Source organism: Gracilinanus agilis, chromosome 3, assembly GCF_016433145.1.
Source record: "Gracilinanus agilis isolate LMUSP501 chromosome 3, AgileGrace, whole genome shotgun sequence".
NCBI lineage: Eukaryota > Metazoa > Chordata > Mammalia > Didelphimorphia > Didelphidae > Gracilinanus > Gracilinanus agilis.
This window is the reverse complement of record NC_058132.1, coordinates 354,162,580-354,177,845: the sequence shown is the minus strand read 5'-3', so window position 1 is coordinate 354,177,845 and position 15,266 is coordinate 354,162,580. Positions and strand designations below refer to the sequence as shown.

At 38.5% G+C, this 15,266-nt stretch overlaps 1 protein-coding gene across 1 annotated transcript in view; it reads right to left on the bottom strand.

The window, feature by feature from the left end:
* Positions 1-15,266, bottom strand: part of CFAP44 (cilia and flagella associated protein 44) — a 137,035-nt gene that overhangs the window by 6,371 nt on the left and 115,398 nt on the right. Inside the window, exons 30-32 of the mRNA XM_044666775.1 lie at positions 13,445-13,646; positions 10,540-10,700; positions 2,605-2,739 (exon numbers count right to left, since the gene is read on the bottom strand). Coding sequence (XP_044522710.1) covers positions 2,605-2,739; positions 10,540-10,700; positions 13,445-13,646 — 498 coding nt within the window. The remainder of the gene's footprint in view (positions 1-2,604; positions 2,740-10,539; positions 10,701-13,444; positions 13,647-15,266) is intronic.

The window sequence follows — 15,266 nt, the reverse complement described above, 5'->3', positions numbered from 1 at the left end:
GGAACAGGTCCCGGAGCTGCTGATGACTCGATGGGTGCCCCAAACTTGCTCTATTTCTTTTTAGCTGGGTTCAGAGCTATAGGTGAGTGTGGAGGGGGTGGGGGTGGGGCGGTTGCTCAGCTCGCGCTTGAGTGAGTGAGAGCCCTTTTTAGCTTGGAAATGTCTCGATTCCACGTACCTTCCACGCTGTGCCCTGTTGTGGGGTTCCTCCGTTCGTCTGGACTTGTTTTTATGTCCCCTTGAGGAGTTTTGTGTGTTTCGGTCAGGAGAGGTTTAGAGCTGCTTCTTACTCTGCCGCCATCTTAACCCGGAACCCAATTCTGTGCCTTTTCTGGTGGCTTTCCCATTGCCCAGAATTCTCTCCTTCTCAGTTTCCCTGTCTTCCTTTCAAGACTAAGCTCAAGTCTCACATTCTGATGAGGCTCTTTCCAGTCCCCACCCCAGTGACTACTAGTGGCTTCCCCTCTGAGATTTCTTTCCATCTGCTCTTTGCAATTTTTTATGTACCTAGTTCTTTATCTCTTGCTTTCCCATAAGCCTCTTGCCTTTGGACTTTTTTTGCCTTTAAAAAAATTCTTAGCACAGTGCTTGGTAAATGTTATTCAGTCATTTTTCAATCATGACTGATTTCCCAATATCATTTGGGATTTTCTTGGAAAAAATTTTGAAGTGGTTTGCCATTTCCTTCTCCACCTCATTTTACAGATGAGGAACTGAGACAGAGTTGTGACTTGCCCAGGGTCACGCAGTAAGTGTCTGAGGGCAGATTTGAACTCATAAAGATGAGTTCTCCTGATTCCAAGACTGATGTTCTATCCACTATGCCACCTAGCTACCTGTTTGGCAAACATAAGCAATTTAAAAATGCTTATTGATTTGCCCTGATGCCCCTCTCTTTTAATAATGATATTTTCCCAATGTTATAATTTCTGGTTTTTATAGTACTTTGAGACTCCTCCTCACCCAGCTGGACAGCTTGGAATCATTTTGGACTCTTCTTTTATTGCCACTTCTGGTGAAAACCCAACTCCACTCTACCACCTTATGACAGTCTCAGTGTCCTAATAACCTTGAATTTGAAATTTGATCCTTAATTTGACATTTTTTTATAGTAAGAAAATAATTTTATTTAGTTTTCTTTTTATTTTCATTTATTGTAGAGAATATGACCGTTTCTGTTCAACCATAGGAATAGGCTATTATTATACTCACTTCCTAACCTTTCTTCTTGTGTCTTCAGGCAAAGTCAACTTTCTAATCTATCCCACTTATGGCTACCTTCATATTTAATCACTTCCAGCCAATAAATATTTATTGAGCATCCACTCTGTCTAAGGCACATGCTAGGTGCTAATTCTTCTAAAATACTACTTGGATGGTGCAACTGCCTTGCAGAAAATTTTTCTTTAGCTCCCTATTGCCTATAGAATAAAGGTCTAAGCCACAGACCTCCCCACAAGCTAGCCTCATATCTATTACTTGAACCCAACTGGTACTACATTAGACTTTTTTTTCCCAACTGCCAGTTCACCGTTACCACTCCTTGAAAAGCACTCCCATCCATCTGAATTCTCCTCCTTTAAAGACCCAGCTAGAATTATTCTGCAAAGGCTTCCCAGGTCATTCTAGCCAGCAATTATGATCTCTTCTTCCTCCAAACTAATTGGCAGTTAATCACTCTTCTTACACTGCTAGAGTCACTTGTCAGCCAGTGAGCATCTATTAAGCACTTCCTATGTGTAAGGCATTGTGCTGAGTAAGCACTAGGATTACAAACACAAAAGCTGTCTCTCTCTTTCTAGGGATTCTCATATTGCTATTTAGCTCTTAAATGTATTTATGTATCATTCCCCTCATCCAAATAGAGTGGAAACTTCCCGAAGACAGGAACTGTGTCTTTAAACAGACAATCTGTCATTTTCAACAATTTGCAATTATAATAGCCAATCAATGATACTCATGTTGCCAACTTTACAGCAGACATGCAGTCATCCAACAAACATTAATTGCCTACTATGTGTCATGGAAGATACTGTGCTAGACACTAAGAAACAAAATTCCCAATAGTCACGGGTCTCAAAGAACTTACTGAAGATAAACTACATAGCTATAGATATTTTAGACATAGATATAGAAATAGAGCCAGTCAATGTGCCAGGGACAGAAATAGAAATAGGAACAAGAATGGTTTGGGGCAGGGGGGGAGACAATAAGTTACATTTTTGCCATGTTAAGCTGGAACTTTTTATGAAACATACAGTTGGAAAATTCTAATAGGCAACGGAGTCTTAAGTAATATGGAAATACAGTTCAAGTGAGAGATTGTGACTAGATATGTAGATATTAGAATCACAGAGGTGATAATTGAATCCACGGAGATACTAAATTTACCAAGAGAGAAGTCAAGAAAGAAGAGTGCCCAGGACAGAGCCTTGGAAGACATCCATGGAGAGCAGTAATATGATCGAAAAGTCAAGAAGGCATCAAAGAGAAGTGGGAGTATCCCCGCATCCAAAACTCCCAAACAGACTCATCAGCCCCACTTAATTCTACTCACAAATGCCAACACAGTGCCAAAGAAGAGTAGAGCAGAAGTGTACATACCTGCTGACGTTGCAGTGCATTCAAACGGTTTTCAAGCTCCCGCTTTTCAATGCATAATTCATTCATTTGCTGAAGTTTCTTAGTGTGTTCCTTAGTCTTCATCATTAGGTCCCATCGTACCTGAGAAATCTTTTCCTAGAATATCAAGAAGATAGATAAGGAAATAAATAGAAGGGCAGTTAGGTGGCTCAGTGGCTAAGAGAAGTTAGTGGTCCTGGGTTCAAATGTGGCTTCAGATATTTACTAGCTGTGTGACTCTTGGCAAATCACTTAACCCCAGTTGTCTAGTCCTCATCCCCCCCCTTTTCTTCCTTGGAATCAATGCTTAGTAGGATTTTTTTAAGTAAAAAGAAAAGAGCTGAAGAAAGCAAGAGACATAATGAGATTTGCACTCTAAACAACAAGGCAAATGGAAGAAGAGGTCTATGCCTAGGAAAATTAATTAGGAGCACTTTGATGTCAACTGGTTTCATTTTAGATAAAGTAAGAAAGTAAATATACTCAAGGGGAAGCTAGATGATATAGCTAGATCTCCTGGCTTGGAGTCAGGAAGATGAGTTCAAATCCATTTTCAGAAACTTACTAAATATGTGACCCTCAATAAGTCACTTAATCCTATTTGCCTAGGCCTTAGCACTCTTCTGCTTTGGAACCAATACTTAGTCTCAATTCTAAGAAAGAAGGTAAGGGATTATTTTTAAAAAGAAAGAAAATAAAAAAGGGTAGTACCATAAGCAAACTTAGAGGTGCACAAAATAGTTTACCTGTCAGGCCTATGGATAAGGGAAGAATTTATGTCCAAACAAAAAATAGACAACATTATGAGATGTAAAATAGATAACTTTAAATACACAAAATTAAATTGATTTCGCACAAACAAAATCAATGCAACCAAGATTAAAAACCAAACAACAAATTGGGGGGAAATCATTATAGCAAATATCTCTGACAAAGGTCTCATTTTATAAATATATAGAGAACTGAGTCAAATTTATAAAAATACACAGCATTCCCCATTTGAAAAACAGTAAAAAGATATGAACAAGCAATTCTCAGATGAAGAATTTAAGCTATTTTTAGTCATATGGAAAAAATGCTCCAAATAAGATATTAATTAGGGAAATGCAAATTAAAACAATTCTGAGGTACTCCCTCATACCTATCAAACTAGCTAACATGACAAAAAAGGAAAATGATAAATTCTAGAGGAGATATGGAAAAATTGAGACATTAATACACTGTTGATGGAGCTCTGAACTGATCCAACCATTATGGAGAGCAATCTGGAACCTTGCCCCAAAAGCCATAAAACTATGCTTACCCTTTGACCCAGAAATACTAATAAGTCTCCAAAGAGATCAAAGGTAGGAGGAAAGGACCTACTTATACAAAAATATTTTTAGCAATTCTTCCTGTGGTGGCAAAGAATTGTAACCAAAGGGATGTCCAGTAACTAGGGAATGACTGAACAAGTTGTGGCATATGATTGTAATGGAATATTACTGCAGCATGAGAAATGGCAAACAAGATGATCATAAAAAAGCCTGAAAAGACTTATATGAAGTGATGCAAAGTGAAGTGAGTAGAACCAGGAGACCATTGTACACAGTAACAGCTATAAAGTATGATGATCAACTCTGAATGACAATTATTGTCAAGAAGGCAAAGATGCAGGATGACTCCAAGGGGCTCATGATGAAAATGGTTATCCACTGCCATAGAAGGAACAGACAGAGTATGAATGCAGATTGAAGCTTCATTTTATTTCCTCTTTGAATTTTTCTCTAATGTAAGCAATATGTACCTTGTTTCACAATATGACAAACATTGAAATATATACTTTATGATAACATATGTATAACCTAAATCACCTGCCTTTTGGGGAAAAGAGGAGGGAAGAAGGGAAAGAACACATATTATAAAATGTCAGAAAACAATTATTAAAAATTGTACTGACATATAATCTGGAAAAATTAAAATAGTGATTAAAAAATAAAGTCCAAAGTCCTTCATATTTGAGAGGGGGATATTAAAAAAAAGACTTGAGTTCAAATTTTGCCTCCATCTATGTAACCTTGATTAAGTCACTTTATTTCTTTGGATCTCTGTGAAATAGATCTTCATCTGGAAAATGAGAGAGCTGGACTAGACCAGTGATGGTGAACTATTTAGAGATGGAGTGCCCCCACCCCAGCCCCAGACTGAGTGCCATGCCCACCCCCCCAGAGACCAAGTGCTATGCCCCACCCTTTACCCCCAGACAGGGGAAGGAGGAAGCACCCAGAGTCTCTCTGGCTTTCTAGTAATGAACCCTGGAGGGAGACTGCAGGCATGTGCACAGAAAGGGCTCTGTGTGTCCTTTTTGGCACACATGCCATAGGTTTGCCATCACTGGACTAGACTGTTTCTAAGGCCCTTTCCTGTTCTAAATCATGAGAAATGTGAGCATGAGAACATAAAATGATTAATATTATTTGTGTGGGGACCTAAGTGAATTAATCATTTACTTACATGAAAAAGAAAAGGATTTTTTTAGCTATAGAACACATCATAAAGCCTGCATTTTCTGTAATTGAATAAAAAAAAGAGTACCAAACTATATGTCAGGGGTTCTATAGTCCAGTTCTGGTTTTGCTCCTAAATAGCTATATGAACTCAGGCTTAACCACTTAATCTGAGTCTTAATTTTCCCTTTTTTAAAATGAGGGAGATGGAATAGTTTCAGTTCTAAGATTTTCAATTCCATGTATGGTGCAGTAGAATTAATAATAATAATAAGATCTAAGAATAGCAGCTAACAGTTAAATAGTACTTTAAGGTTTTCCAAGCTCCTTTACTCATATTCCTTTATTTGTCCTCACAACCACTCGGGAGTTGGGTGCCACTATTATCCCATTTTACATATCATAAAACTAAAGCACAGAGGATTTAAGTGATTCACCTAGGGTCACATGGCTAGTTAGTCTCTGAAGCAAGCTTTGAACTCAGCCCTTTTTGACTCCAGGTTCCAGTGCTCTTTGTCACTGTACCACTCAACTGCTTCATAATATGGACAACCAACATCCCATATGTATGATATAGTAATAATAATAGCTAAAGTATAGCACTTCCAGTGGGTTAAAGTACCATGATAAATACTTTACAATGACTGTCTCACTTGAGCCTCACAAAACTCTAGGAAGTATTCTCCCCATTTTACAGAGGAGGAAGCTAAAGCAAATGGTTAAGTGACTTGCCCAGGGTCACATAGCTAGGAAATACCTGAGACTGGACTTGAACCCAATATTCTACTGACTACACTATCTGTATATTGTAAGATTCCAGAAGGCAATACAGGTACTTATGCCAGATAAACACACATATATATATGTGTTTCTGTGTGTATGCTATTATATGCACATTTAATATGTGGACTATTATATGCACATTTAATATGTGAACTATTATGCACACATTTAATATGTGGACTATTATACACACATTTAATATGTGGACTATTATACACACATTTAATATGTGGACTATTATATGCACATTTAATAGATATATACTATTATATGCATACTTAATAGATATATGCCATTATATGCACAGTTCATATACTATTCTATGCACATTTAATATATATGTATTTATATCATGTGCCCTAATATATAATAGAACATCCAAACAATAAAAGGCATCAAAGGGAATGCTTGTGTTTATTTGAAAACGTTTTTCTTTCGTGTGTGTGTCTATACACTTTCATTATTCCAACAGATCCCTCAACAATGCAGATGACAAACAAACATGCCTGCCCATCTGGGACATTCTTTTCAAAATCCCCCCATAAGTTTGCCACATCGGATCTACAGTGCTGTGAAGGGGTGGAGGTAGAGGACATTCCCTTTGTGTTCTTTTGACTTCACAAGGATATACACAAAGCCCCTCATTATTATAAGAAAATCAAGAAGGGTCATCTTGATGGCTCAGTGGACAGAGAGCCAGGTCTAGAGCCAGGGTGTCCTGGGTTCAAATCTAGCCTCAGACACTTCCTAGCTGTGTGACCCTGGGCAAGTCACTTGACCCCCATTTCCTAGCCCTTATCACTCTTCTGTCTTAGAACCAATAGATAGGATTGGTTGAAAAACAGAAAGTAAGGGTTTAAAAAAAAAGTCTAGAAAAATAGGAAGGGGCCAGATTATAAAGGGCTTTAAATACTAAACAGAGGACTCAACATTCAATTCTGGGGTAAGAGGAAGCCAGTGAAGCTTGTTCAGTACATAGTAACATGGATGGGGTTTATGCTGAGTGAAAGACAGATTGAAATGGGGAGACTTGAGGCAGAGAAACTAACTAGAAGTCCCAGGGAAATGGGTTCAAATCTAGCCTCAGACACTTCTTAGCAGTGTGATCCTTCACATCCCTGATACTTCATGTCGATTCTAAGATGGAAGGGTTTAAAAAAAAAAGTAGGTAGGAAAAGAACAAAGAAAGAGAAATATCCTGAAAACTTAAAGAGAAAGACTTGTCCAGGAGAAGATGACTTACAGTGTCCAAGACTGCAGAGCAGTTAAGAAGGAAAAGATTGAGAAAAGATCTCTACATTTGGCAATTTAGAAATCATTCGTAACTTTTGAGAGAGCCTGAGTGCAAGGATTCACAAACTAGAAGAAGGCAGAGAAGATCATGGGTGGCTGGTGGTTGTCCTTCAGTCACATCTGACTCTGTGACCCCATTTGGAGTTTTCTTGGTGAAGATACTAGAACAGTTTGCCTTCTCCAACTCATTTTAAAGATGATGGAACTGAGGAAAATAGGGTTAAGTGACTTGCTCAGGGTCACACAGCTGGGAAGTATCTGAGGCTGGATTTGAACTCAGGAAGATAATTCTCCCTGACTGCTGGCCAGCTACTCTATCTATCCACTGTGCCACCTAGCTGCCTAGGCACAGGTAAGTTAATAAAGTGAAAAGAGACCAAAGACAAACTTCACCAAATCTAAATTTTACCATTTTCCTCATCTGTAAAATGGGAATAATGATACCCACTGTTGCCGGTTTGTTAGGAAGATAAAATGAGAGAATATATGTAAAATGCTTTGCAAACTATAAAACACTATATAAATACTTCATTCCATTGTCTTTTAGGTCTGAAATGCTCTTCTAGCACATAAGTGAGCCTGATTCACTATTTCTCAAAGGATTCTAAAGGGTTTAAGGTGACTTAAGCCCTCTAACACTGAAGAGGGAAGTCCACAAAGGCTCACCTGTTCATTCATTTATCATTTGGTCATTCATTCATAAACACAACAAAGGAATAGAACTACTGAACCACAGAAACGGGGTTTTGTGTTTGCCATATCTATTGCTCTCTGAACAACAAGACCACTGACTGAGTTTGGGGCCTTCCATTTGGCTTTGTGGGAGCTACTATCAAGGCCCCATCATTCATTCATTCTTATTCCTTGAGTTGAATTGTTTTATTTTTAGTACTTAAGAAATTACCATAGATTGATTAGGGCCATTCTTTATTACTTGGAAGCAGAGAACTCTTTTCAATCACTTACAAATTACTTCCTTCTTTCTGTCTTACTCAGGATAGCCACAAATACCACTTTGGGAATATTGTGCCCCATTCTGAGCAGCACAACTTAAAAGGTATGGATGAACATGAGTGTCCCCAAGGGAAGGTGATCAGGACAATGAGAGACCTGGAAACTGGGTCATGGGAAGAATGGTCAAGGGAACAAGGGCTATTTAACCTAGAGAATAAATGGCTTAGTGGGCAACATGCATCCTCCTCCTCCTTCTTAGCAATGCTGAGATAAAAACAATCAGACACCGACCATGTTTCAAAAGAGTTTCCCGAAATGGATTATGCATATTTTTCAGAGGAGATAACAAACTTAACTTCTTTTCTTCCTTATCTAATATACCTGCTCAGAATTGCACAACAAAGTTGCAGAAAAAATAAATCTGGGACTCAGAAATTTTTCTTGTTGCCTTCATTGCCCATTTCCTCTCTCTATGAGTTTTCCACTTACGCCATCTCCCAACTCCTAGAGTTGAATGATTAAGTGACTTGCTCAAAGTCACACAGCTAGTAAGTGTCTGAGGAGCTGGGTAGGGCAGTGCATAGAGCATTGGACTTGAAATTAGGAAGATCCTAGTTCTAAAACAGTGTTGGGTTTGACCTTGTGTTCTCTGATGCCAAATCCAATAACATTTTCCACTGGACTGTGCTGCTTCTCAAGTTTGAGGTCAAGAGGACATCCTACCTTCTGTCTGCTTCAGATTATCTAAAAGCAAGGGAGTCAGACTACATGACCTAGGAGGTCCTCCCAAGCTCTTCATTCTATGTTCTTCTGTTACTGGGATAGAGGTCCTTAGCCACTTTTCATGTGGAAGAGAGTAGAACCAGAACCAGTTAGTTACAGGGAGACAAATTTTAGCTCAGCAACTATTAGGGAAAAGCAAAGCTCCCCAGTGGTGAAATGGGCTATCTTAAAAAAAAATTCTTAATACTAGAAAGCCTTGAACCAAAATTTGGCTAGAATATCAGAGATTCTACAAGGAAGATCTGTGCATTGTATATAAAGGTAGACTAGAAGACCTCAACAAATTCTGTGTTCTAGAGATCTATGATTCTGTGAAAGCTAAACGGGCTCACTATTTCTCACACTGCATTATTTCTACTTTTCAGAAGGAAGATAAATTATTGACAGAAGGGGTAATTTTAGAGATGTATCTAAATTCCAATTTAATTTGTCCTTTGTTTACTGCTTTTTCTCTTTAAAATTTTTTTTAATTTATTTTTTAAACCCTTACCTTCAGTCTTTGAATCAATACTGTGTATTGGTTCCAAGGCTGAAGAGAAGTAAGGGCTAGACAATGGAGGTTAAATGTCTTGTCCACAGTCACACAGCTAGGAAGTGTCTGAGATCAAATTTGAATCTAGGACCTCCCCACTCTAGACTTGGCTCTCAGTCCACTGAGCCATCCAGCTGCTCCCACTTTTTTCTTTATTAAAAAGAAGAAAGAAACTAAAAATGAGGAATCTTGAAGATAGTGGTAAAATAAAGGTCAGAGTCCCCAAGTTTCTGTCAGAGTCCTGAACCATTGACACTGATACACTCTAAAAAGGAAGAATAGTGCAAAAGTCACTATTAAGGATAAAGATATTCTTGACTCCACATTACAAAGCCCTAGCTACAATCCTTTTAGTGTTTTCTGTGCCTCTGTCCTCAGGTAGTTCAATGGTACAATCTAGTCTATAATAATCTCCCCCAGACAGAAACCTAGGACACAAAGTGGCACATACATAGGAAAGACATCCAGGAGTTACTGAGCCCCAGAGCCATGCTGAAATGTGGTTTTAATTATCTCATCATCCTTTATAACTATTAACATATTAACACAGGCACATGAGTGCTATCTCAAACACTATCAGTGAAAGTTTTGGTCTTATCAACAGTTCTTTTTGACAGAGGAACTGGTATATATCTATGTTTGCTGGCTTGCTATCTCCATAGATTAATAATAATAATAGCTCCCATTTATATTGCACCTACCCTGAGCTAGACACTGTGCTAAGCTAGCACTTCACAAATATTATCTCATTTGATTCTCATAACAACCTTGAGAGGTGGTTGCTATCCTTATCCCCCTTTTACAGATGAGGAAACTGAAGCAAACAGGCTAAGAAACTTGCTCAGGGTCACAAAGCTAGAAAATATCTAAGGCTAGATTTGAATTTAGATCTTCCTGATTCTAGACCCAGTGTTACCTAAGGTCTATCCGGTTAAACTGCCTCCCTTAATGTGCTAATACCAGGACTTTGACACTCCCACAATTTCCTTCATGTGATAAAATGCAAATAGTATTAAGGAAAAGTGAAGAGAAGTTATTTAATTAAAAAGATATGTAGGTATTAAATAGCAGCACTCTGAGCCTTACCTCCCAATTTTTTATCTCCTTCGCATTTGATATCTCTTTTTTCATTTTCTTGATCTTCAGTTCTTCAAGTTTTTTGTTAACAGAGAGTGTCTGAAGGGCTTCCAGGTCTATCTCTTTGCCAAACTTTTTGATCATCAACTTAGAAACCATCTCCTTCATCACTAAAAGAAGACAGTCATTACTTTTACTCATTTTCACCTCCCCATTTCACTGTTTATTGCTGATGAATATCAAATCATATCAAGGGAGAACCTTTTATTAAGAGCTGGCACAAATATTTTGTGTGACCAGTTTAGCTTCCAGCCATTGTAATGAGTCTGGCTACAGATAAATAGCCAGATGACACAGTGGATGGAGCATTGAACCTGTTGTCAGGCACTCCTGAATTTGAATCCAACTTCAGTTGCTTATTAACCTTGGAAAAATAAAGGATAACAATAGCATGTTGAAAGATTGTTGTGAGTTTTAAATAAGACATGTAAAGCATTCCATAAATTTTTAAAGTGCCTTAAAAATGCCAGTGATTATCATCAGAATTCCTGTCTCCAGTCCATACTATTGATCTTGTTTTAAATGCCTTCTATGTTCTTTAGCATTTGTCCTTTACCTCCTTTCAAAATCTAGGTTCAAGCTTATCTCCTCCTTCTCCCACTGACTCTGCTTAATCTTTTGCCCTGAATTCCATTTGTTTATCTTTTGCAAAACTTTAATTCTACATTCAGGCACACATCTCAGAGGATTTTGGTCCTGTGAACTCCAACCAGCTCCATCCATAATGCCCAGAAAATCATGGGAAACGTTGGATTAGACAAGTTCTAACGTCCTACCAGCTGGTAGGAAAGTGGTTAGAGCATTGGCTCTGAAATCAGGAAGATCTGAGTTCAAATATAGCCATAGAAACTTACTAGCTGTATGACCCTGGACAAGTCACTTAGCCTCTGTTTGCTTCAGTTTTCTCCGTAGTAAAATCGATAATAATAGCACTTACCCTTCAATGTTGTTGTGAGGATCAGATGAGATAATATTTGTAAAAAAGCACTTAGTACAGTGCCTGACACATAGTAAGTGCTCCATACATGCTTTCTCTCTCCCTCCTTCCTATTTCGATCACACAAGACCTCATTATAGGTTTCCTCCCTTGAAGCACCTGCCCTCTCCCAGAAACATATTCCAGTAGTTGTAGGAAGTTTATTATTATTGAGTCCTTTTCAGTCTTTTCTGACTTTGTGACTCTGTTTGAGGTTTTCTTGGCAGAGATTAGAGTGGTTTTCCATTTCCATCTCCAGCTCAGAGAAGAAGCAGTCAAATAGGTAAGATGTGTTGAGCAGTAGCACTAGAAGGAACGTTAGAACTTGTCTAATCCAAACTCCTAATTTTACAGATAAAGGCACTGTTCTGTTCCCAGAGCCAAGGGAACTGGGATTATTTGGCATCTCAGAAATCAGGGAATTAGAAGGCTTAAAGAAGGAGGGGGTTCTCAATAGGGTCAAATGCTACAGGGTGGTCAAAGATTGAAAACCAAGCGCTTTGGAAGCCACTTTCCAGTAGAAGGTGTGGCCCCCAAGGAAAATCTCAAGCCCCTCTACCTCAGATTATGGCTTGATCAAAACAATCAAGTGGCATTAGGTAGAGATTTTTTTTTTAATTTTTAAAGGAGTTTTTAAAAAAGGAGTTTTAATTACTCTTTCCTTGTGTAATGTAAAGTAAAACAGCACTATATTTCCTCCTTTTTTCCCCTTTATCCTTCTTCTTCCCCTATACTACATTTCTCTTTAAAAAAAAAAAAAAAGAAAAACAGCACTTATATAGTGCTTTGTAAAATTATCTGTCTTGATCCTCACAACAACCATGGGAGGTAATTGCTATTATTAAATTTATTTTACAGATGAAGAAATTGAGGCAGGTAGAAGTTAAGGGACTAACCCAGGGTCACACAGCTAATAAATATCTGAGTCATGTTTGAACCAGACTTCTTGACTCTGGCTCCAGTGTTCTCTCCACTGCACCATCTATTTGATTCTCCTTTACTCTATGGCCTTTTCCCTCCTCTTATCCAATATATGAGGACACCTAAGTGGTACAGTAGATAGATAGCCAGAATTGGAATCAGGAAGATTCATCTTCCTGAATTCAAATCTGGTCTCAGATAATTACTGGCTGTGTGATCCTGGATAAGTCATTTAATTGTTTGCCTCAGTTTCCTCACTGACAAAATGAGCTAGAGAAGGAAATAGCAAACCATTCTAGTATCTTTGCCAAGAAGATCCCAAATAGGGTCACAAAGAGTCAGATAGGGCAGAAATGATTGAATAGCAACATCAAATTAGAGTAGTGGTGTCAAATTTAAATAGAACAGGAGCCATCAATTCACATCCCTGAAGGCAGCATATTGACTTAGTTTCAAAGTATAATATATGTAATATAAAATATGTTTTATTGGATTTCTTATTTTTGGTAAATATTTCTCAATCACATTTTAATCTGGATCCCACCACTCTCACATGGTCTCTGGCCCTGATGGTATCTCTGCTTTAGGGTATTGCTGAGCGCTGATGATAATATTTCTGGCTACAGAGACTGCTGACCTCTAGTCTAATGATCTCAAGAGAGAACTCTCTTCCACTCTGCTCGTCCTGCCATGACTTGACAAGCCCCAAGGCTTCGCCATCAACAACCATCACTTAAAATACTTTTTGGGGATGAGGAGTCAAGGAAAGTCACTTCTCATTTTTATCACCAAAATTACTGATTATTTAAAAAAATTCTTATATTCTGCCTCAAATCAGTTCTAGGGATCACACAGCCAGATTTGAACACAGGTTCTCCTGCCTGTTGCTTTATCCACTGTGCCACCTAACTGCCCCCTGATTGTTTCTTAATTTAAAGCAAGGACTAAGTTACTCACTTGTGATCTTTTTGGCCATCTCTCTCTTTTCAAAAATAAGCTTTTTGCGCCGTTCCCGGCATTCTTTGTTCAGTTCGTGCTGTTCAAAATTCTCTTCTTGTAGCTGTACAATTCTTTCTTGTAGACGTTGCAGGGAAGAATTAGAAAATACCAAAGCATTGGAGAGGTCGTCGGGTATTTCTCCAAGTTCCACACATTCTATCTGCCAGAAACCACAAGCAAAGGCATTATGAAAAATCAATGATTTGGAAGGACACAAGATACTCTTTTTTTTCTTCAGTATATACTGCTTCTAACTTATGCCACTGGTCAATCAACAAAAGGTTTTTTTTAAGCCCTTACTGTGTGTCAAGAACTGTGCTGAGCGCTAGAGATACAAAAAATATTTAAAAACCAAAGACGACTGGATCTCTCCTCTCAAGGAGCTCACGGTCGAATGGGGAAAATAACACACAAACCACTACGTATGCAAACAAAATAGATACAGAATAATTGAAGAACATCTCAGAGGAAAGGCAAAAGCATTCAGGAGGACCAGGAATGGCTTTTTCACTACAGCAAGAGGAATAGGGGGAGGGAATAAGCCTCTTACTATGTGCCAGGCATTGCTTGTTTGATCCTCACTATAATCCCAGGAGGTAGGTGATATTAGTATTCTCATTTTGTAGTTAAGGAAACTGAGGCAGGCAGAGGTTAAGTGACTTGTACAGGGGTCACACAGTGTCTGAGGCTAGATTCAAATTTGAATTCTTCTGACTTCAGACTATTGTACTGCCGCACAGGTTAAATAAGGTAGATAAAATGCAAATAACTATGTACAAACAATATCCATCATATATATGTATGATAAATTGGAGATGCTCTTAGAGGAAAAGTACCAACAGCATTAGGCAGGACCAGCAACAACTTCCTGCAAAGACTCAACTGCCGGTGAGAATAGCTAAGGAAATTTGGAAGCGTGAAGCCAGGTGCTCAGAGCAGTGGCATCCTGTATCATGCCTCTTGCCCCAGAGCCCCCTAACTCTGAAATGTAGAAGCAAAATTGCATTTCCTGTATGGCCGTGCTGAATGCGAACAATCACTAGACTTTTGTCCTAATTCTGGTAAAATCTAAAGGTAGAAATATTTCCCTAGTATAGCAAAAAAATGCTACACAGGCTTGTAGGTAGTGGTTTAGGGTGTGGGGTTGTCATCGTGAAAGTCCCCAACAGTGAACTTATGTGAGCAGAGATGGGCGATGGGCTGGCATTAGGCGAGTTGTGATCTGCCTCTTGAAAGGAACATCCAAACTTATGGGATTACAGATAGAACTACTGAGTATTAAATGTAAATGATATGAGGGACACCCCGTACTCTCTCTTGACTTCACAGATATTTTGATCAATTCCTTTGGGTGTAGAAAACTTAAATGAGTTTATTCCAATTTCAAGACCATAAAGCAGGATCAATGGTAAACAGAACTATTCGAGAATGTATTGCTTATTACTGTAAGTCCTTTTCTTCTAAAATAGAGCTCTATTTTGATAGCATAAACTAAGTTATGATCAATTTTCTTTGCTTTTATCCTAGAGTTCAGGTCTTAGTTTTATGAAATTTAAAGTCAATTCTTGCTAAATATGAAGGAAAGATTGAAGACAAAGAGGAGAGGGGGTTGAGAGAAGGAAAGAGAGAAAAAGATTGGAAAGGAAGGAAGGAAGGGAGAAAGGAAGGAAGGAAGAAAGGAAGGAAGGAAAGAAGAGAGGGAGGGAGGAAAGAAGGAAGGAAGGAAGGAAGGAAGAAAGGAAGGAAGGAAGGAAGGAAGGAAAGAAGGAAGGAAGGAAGG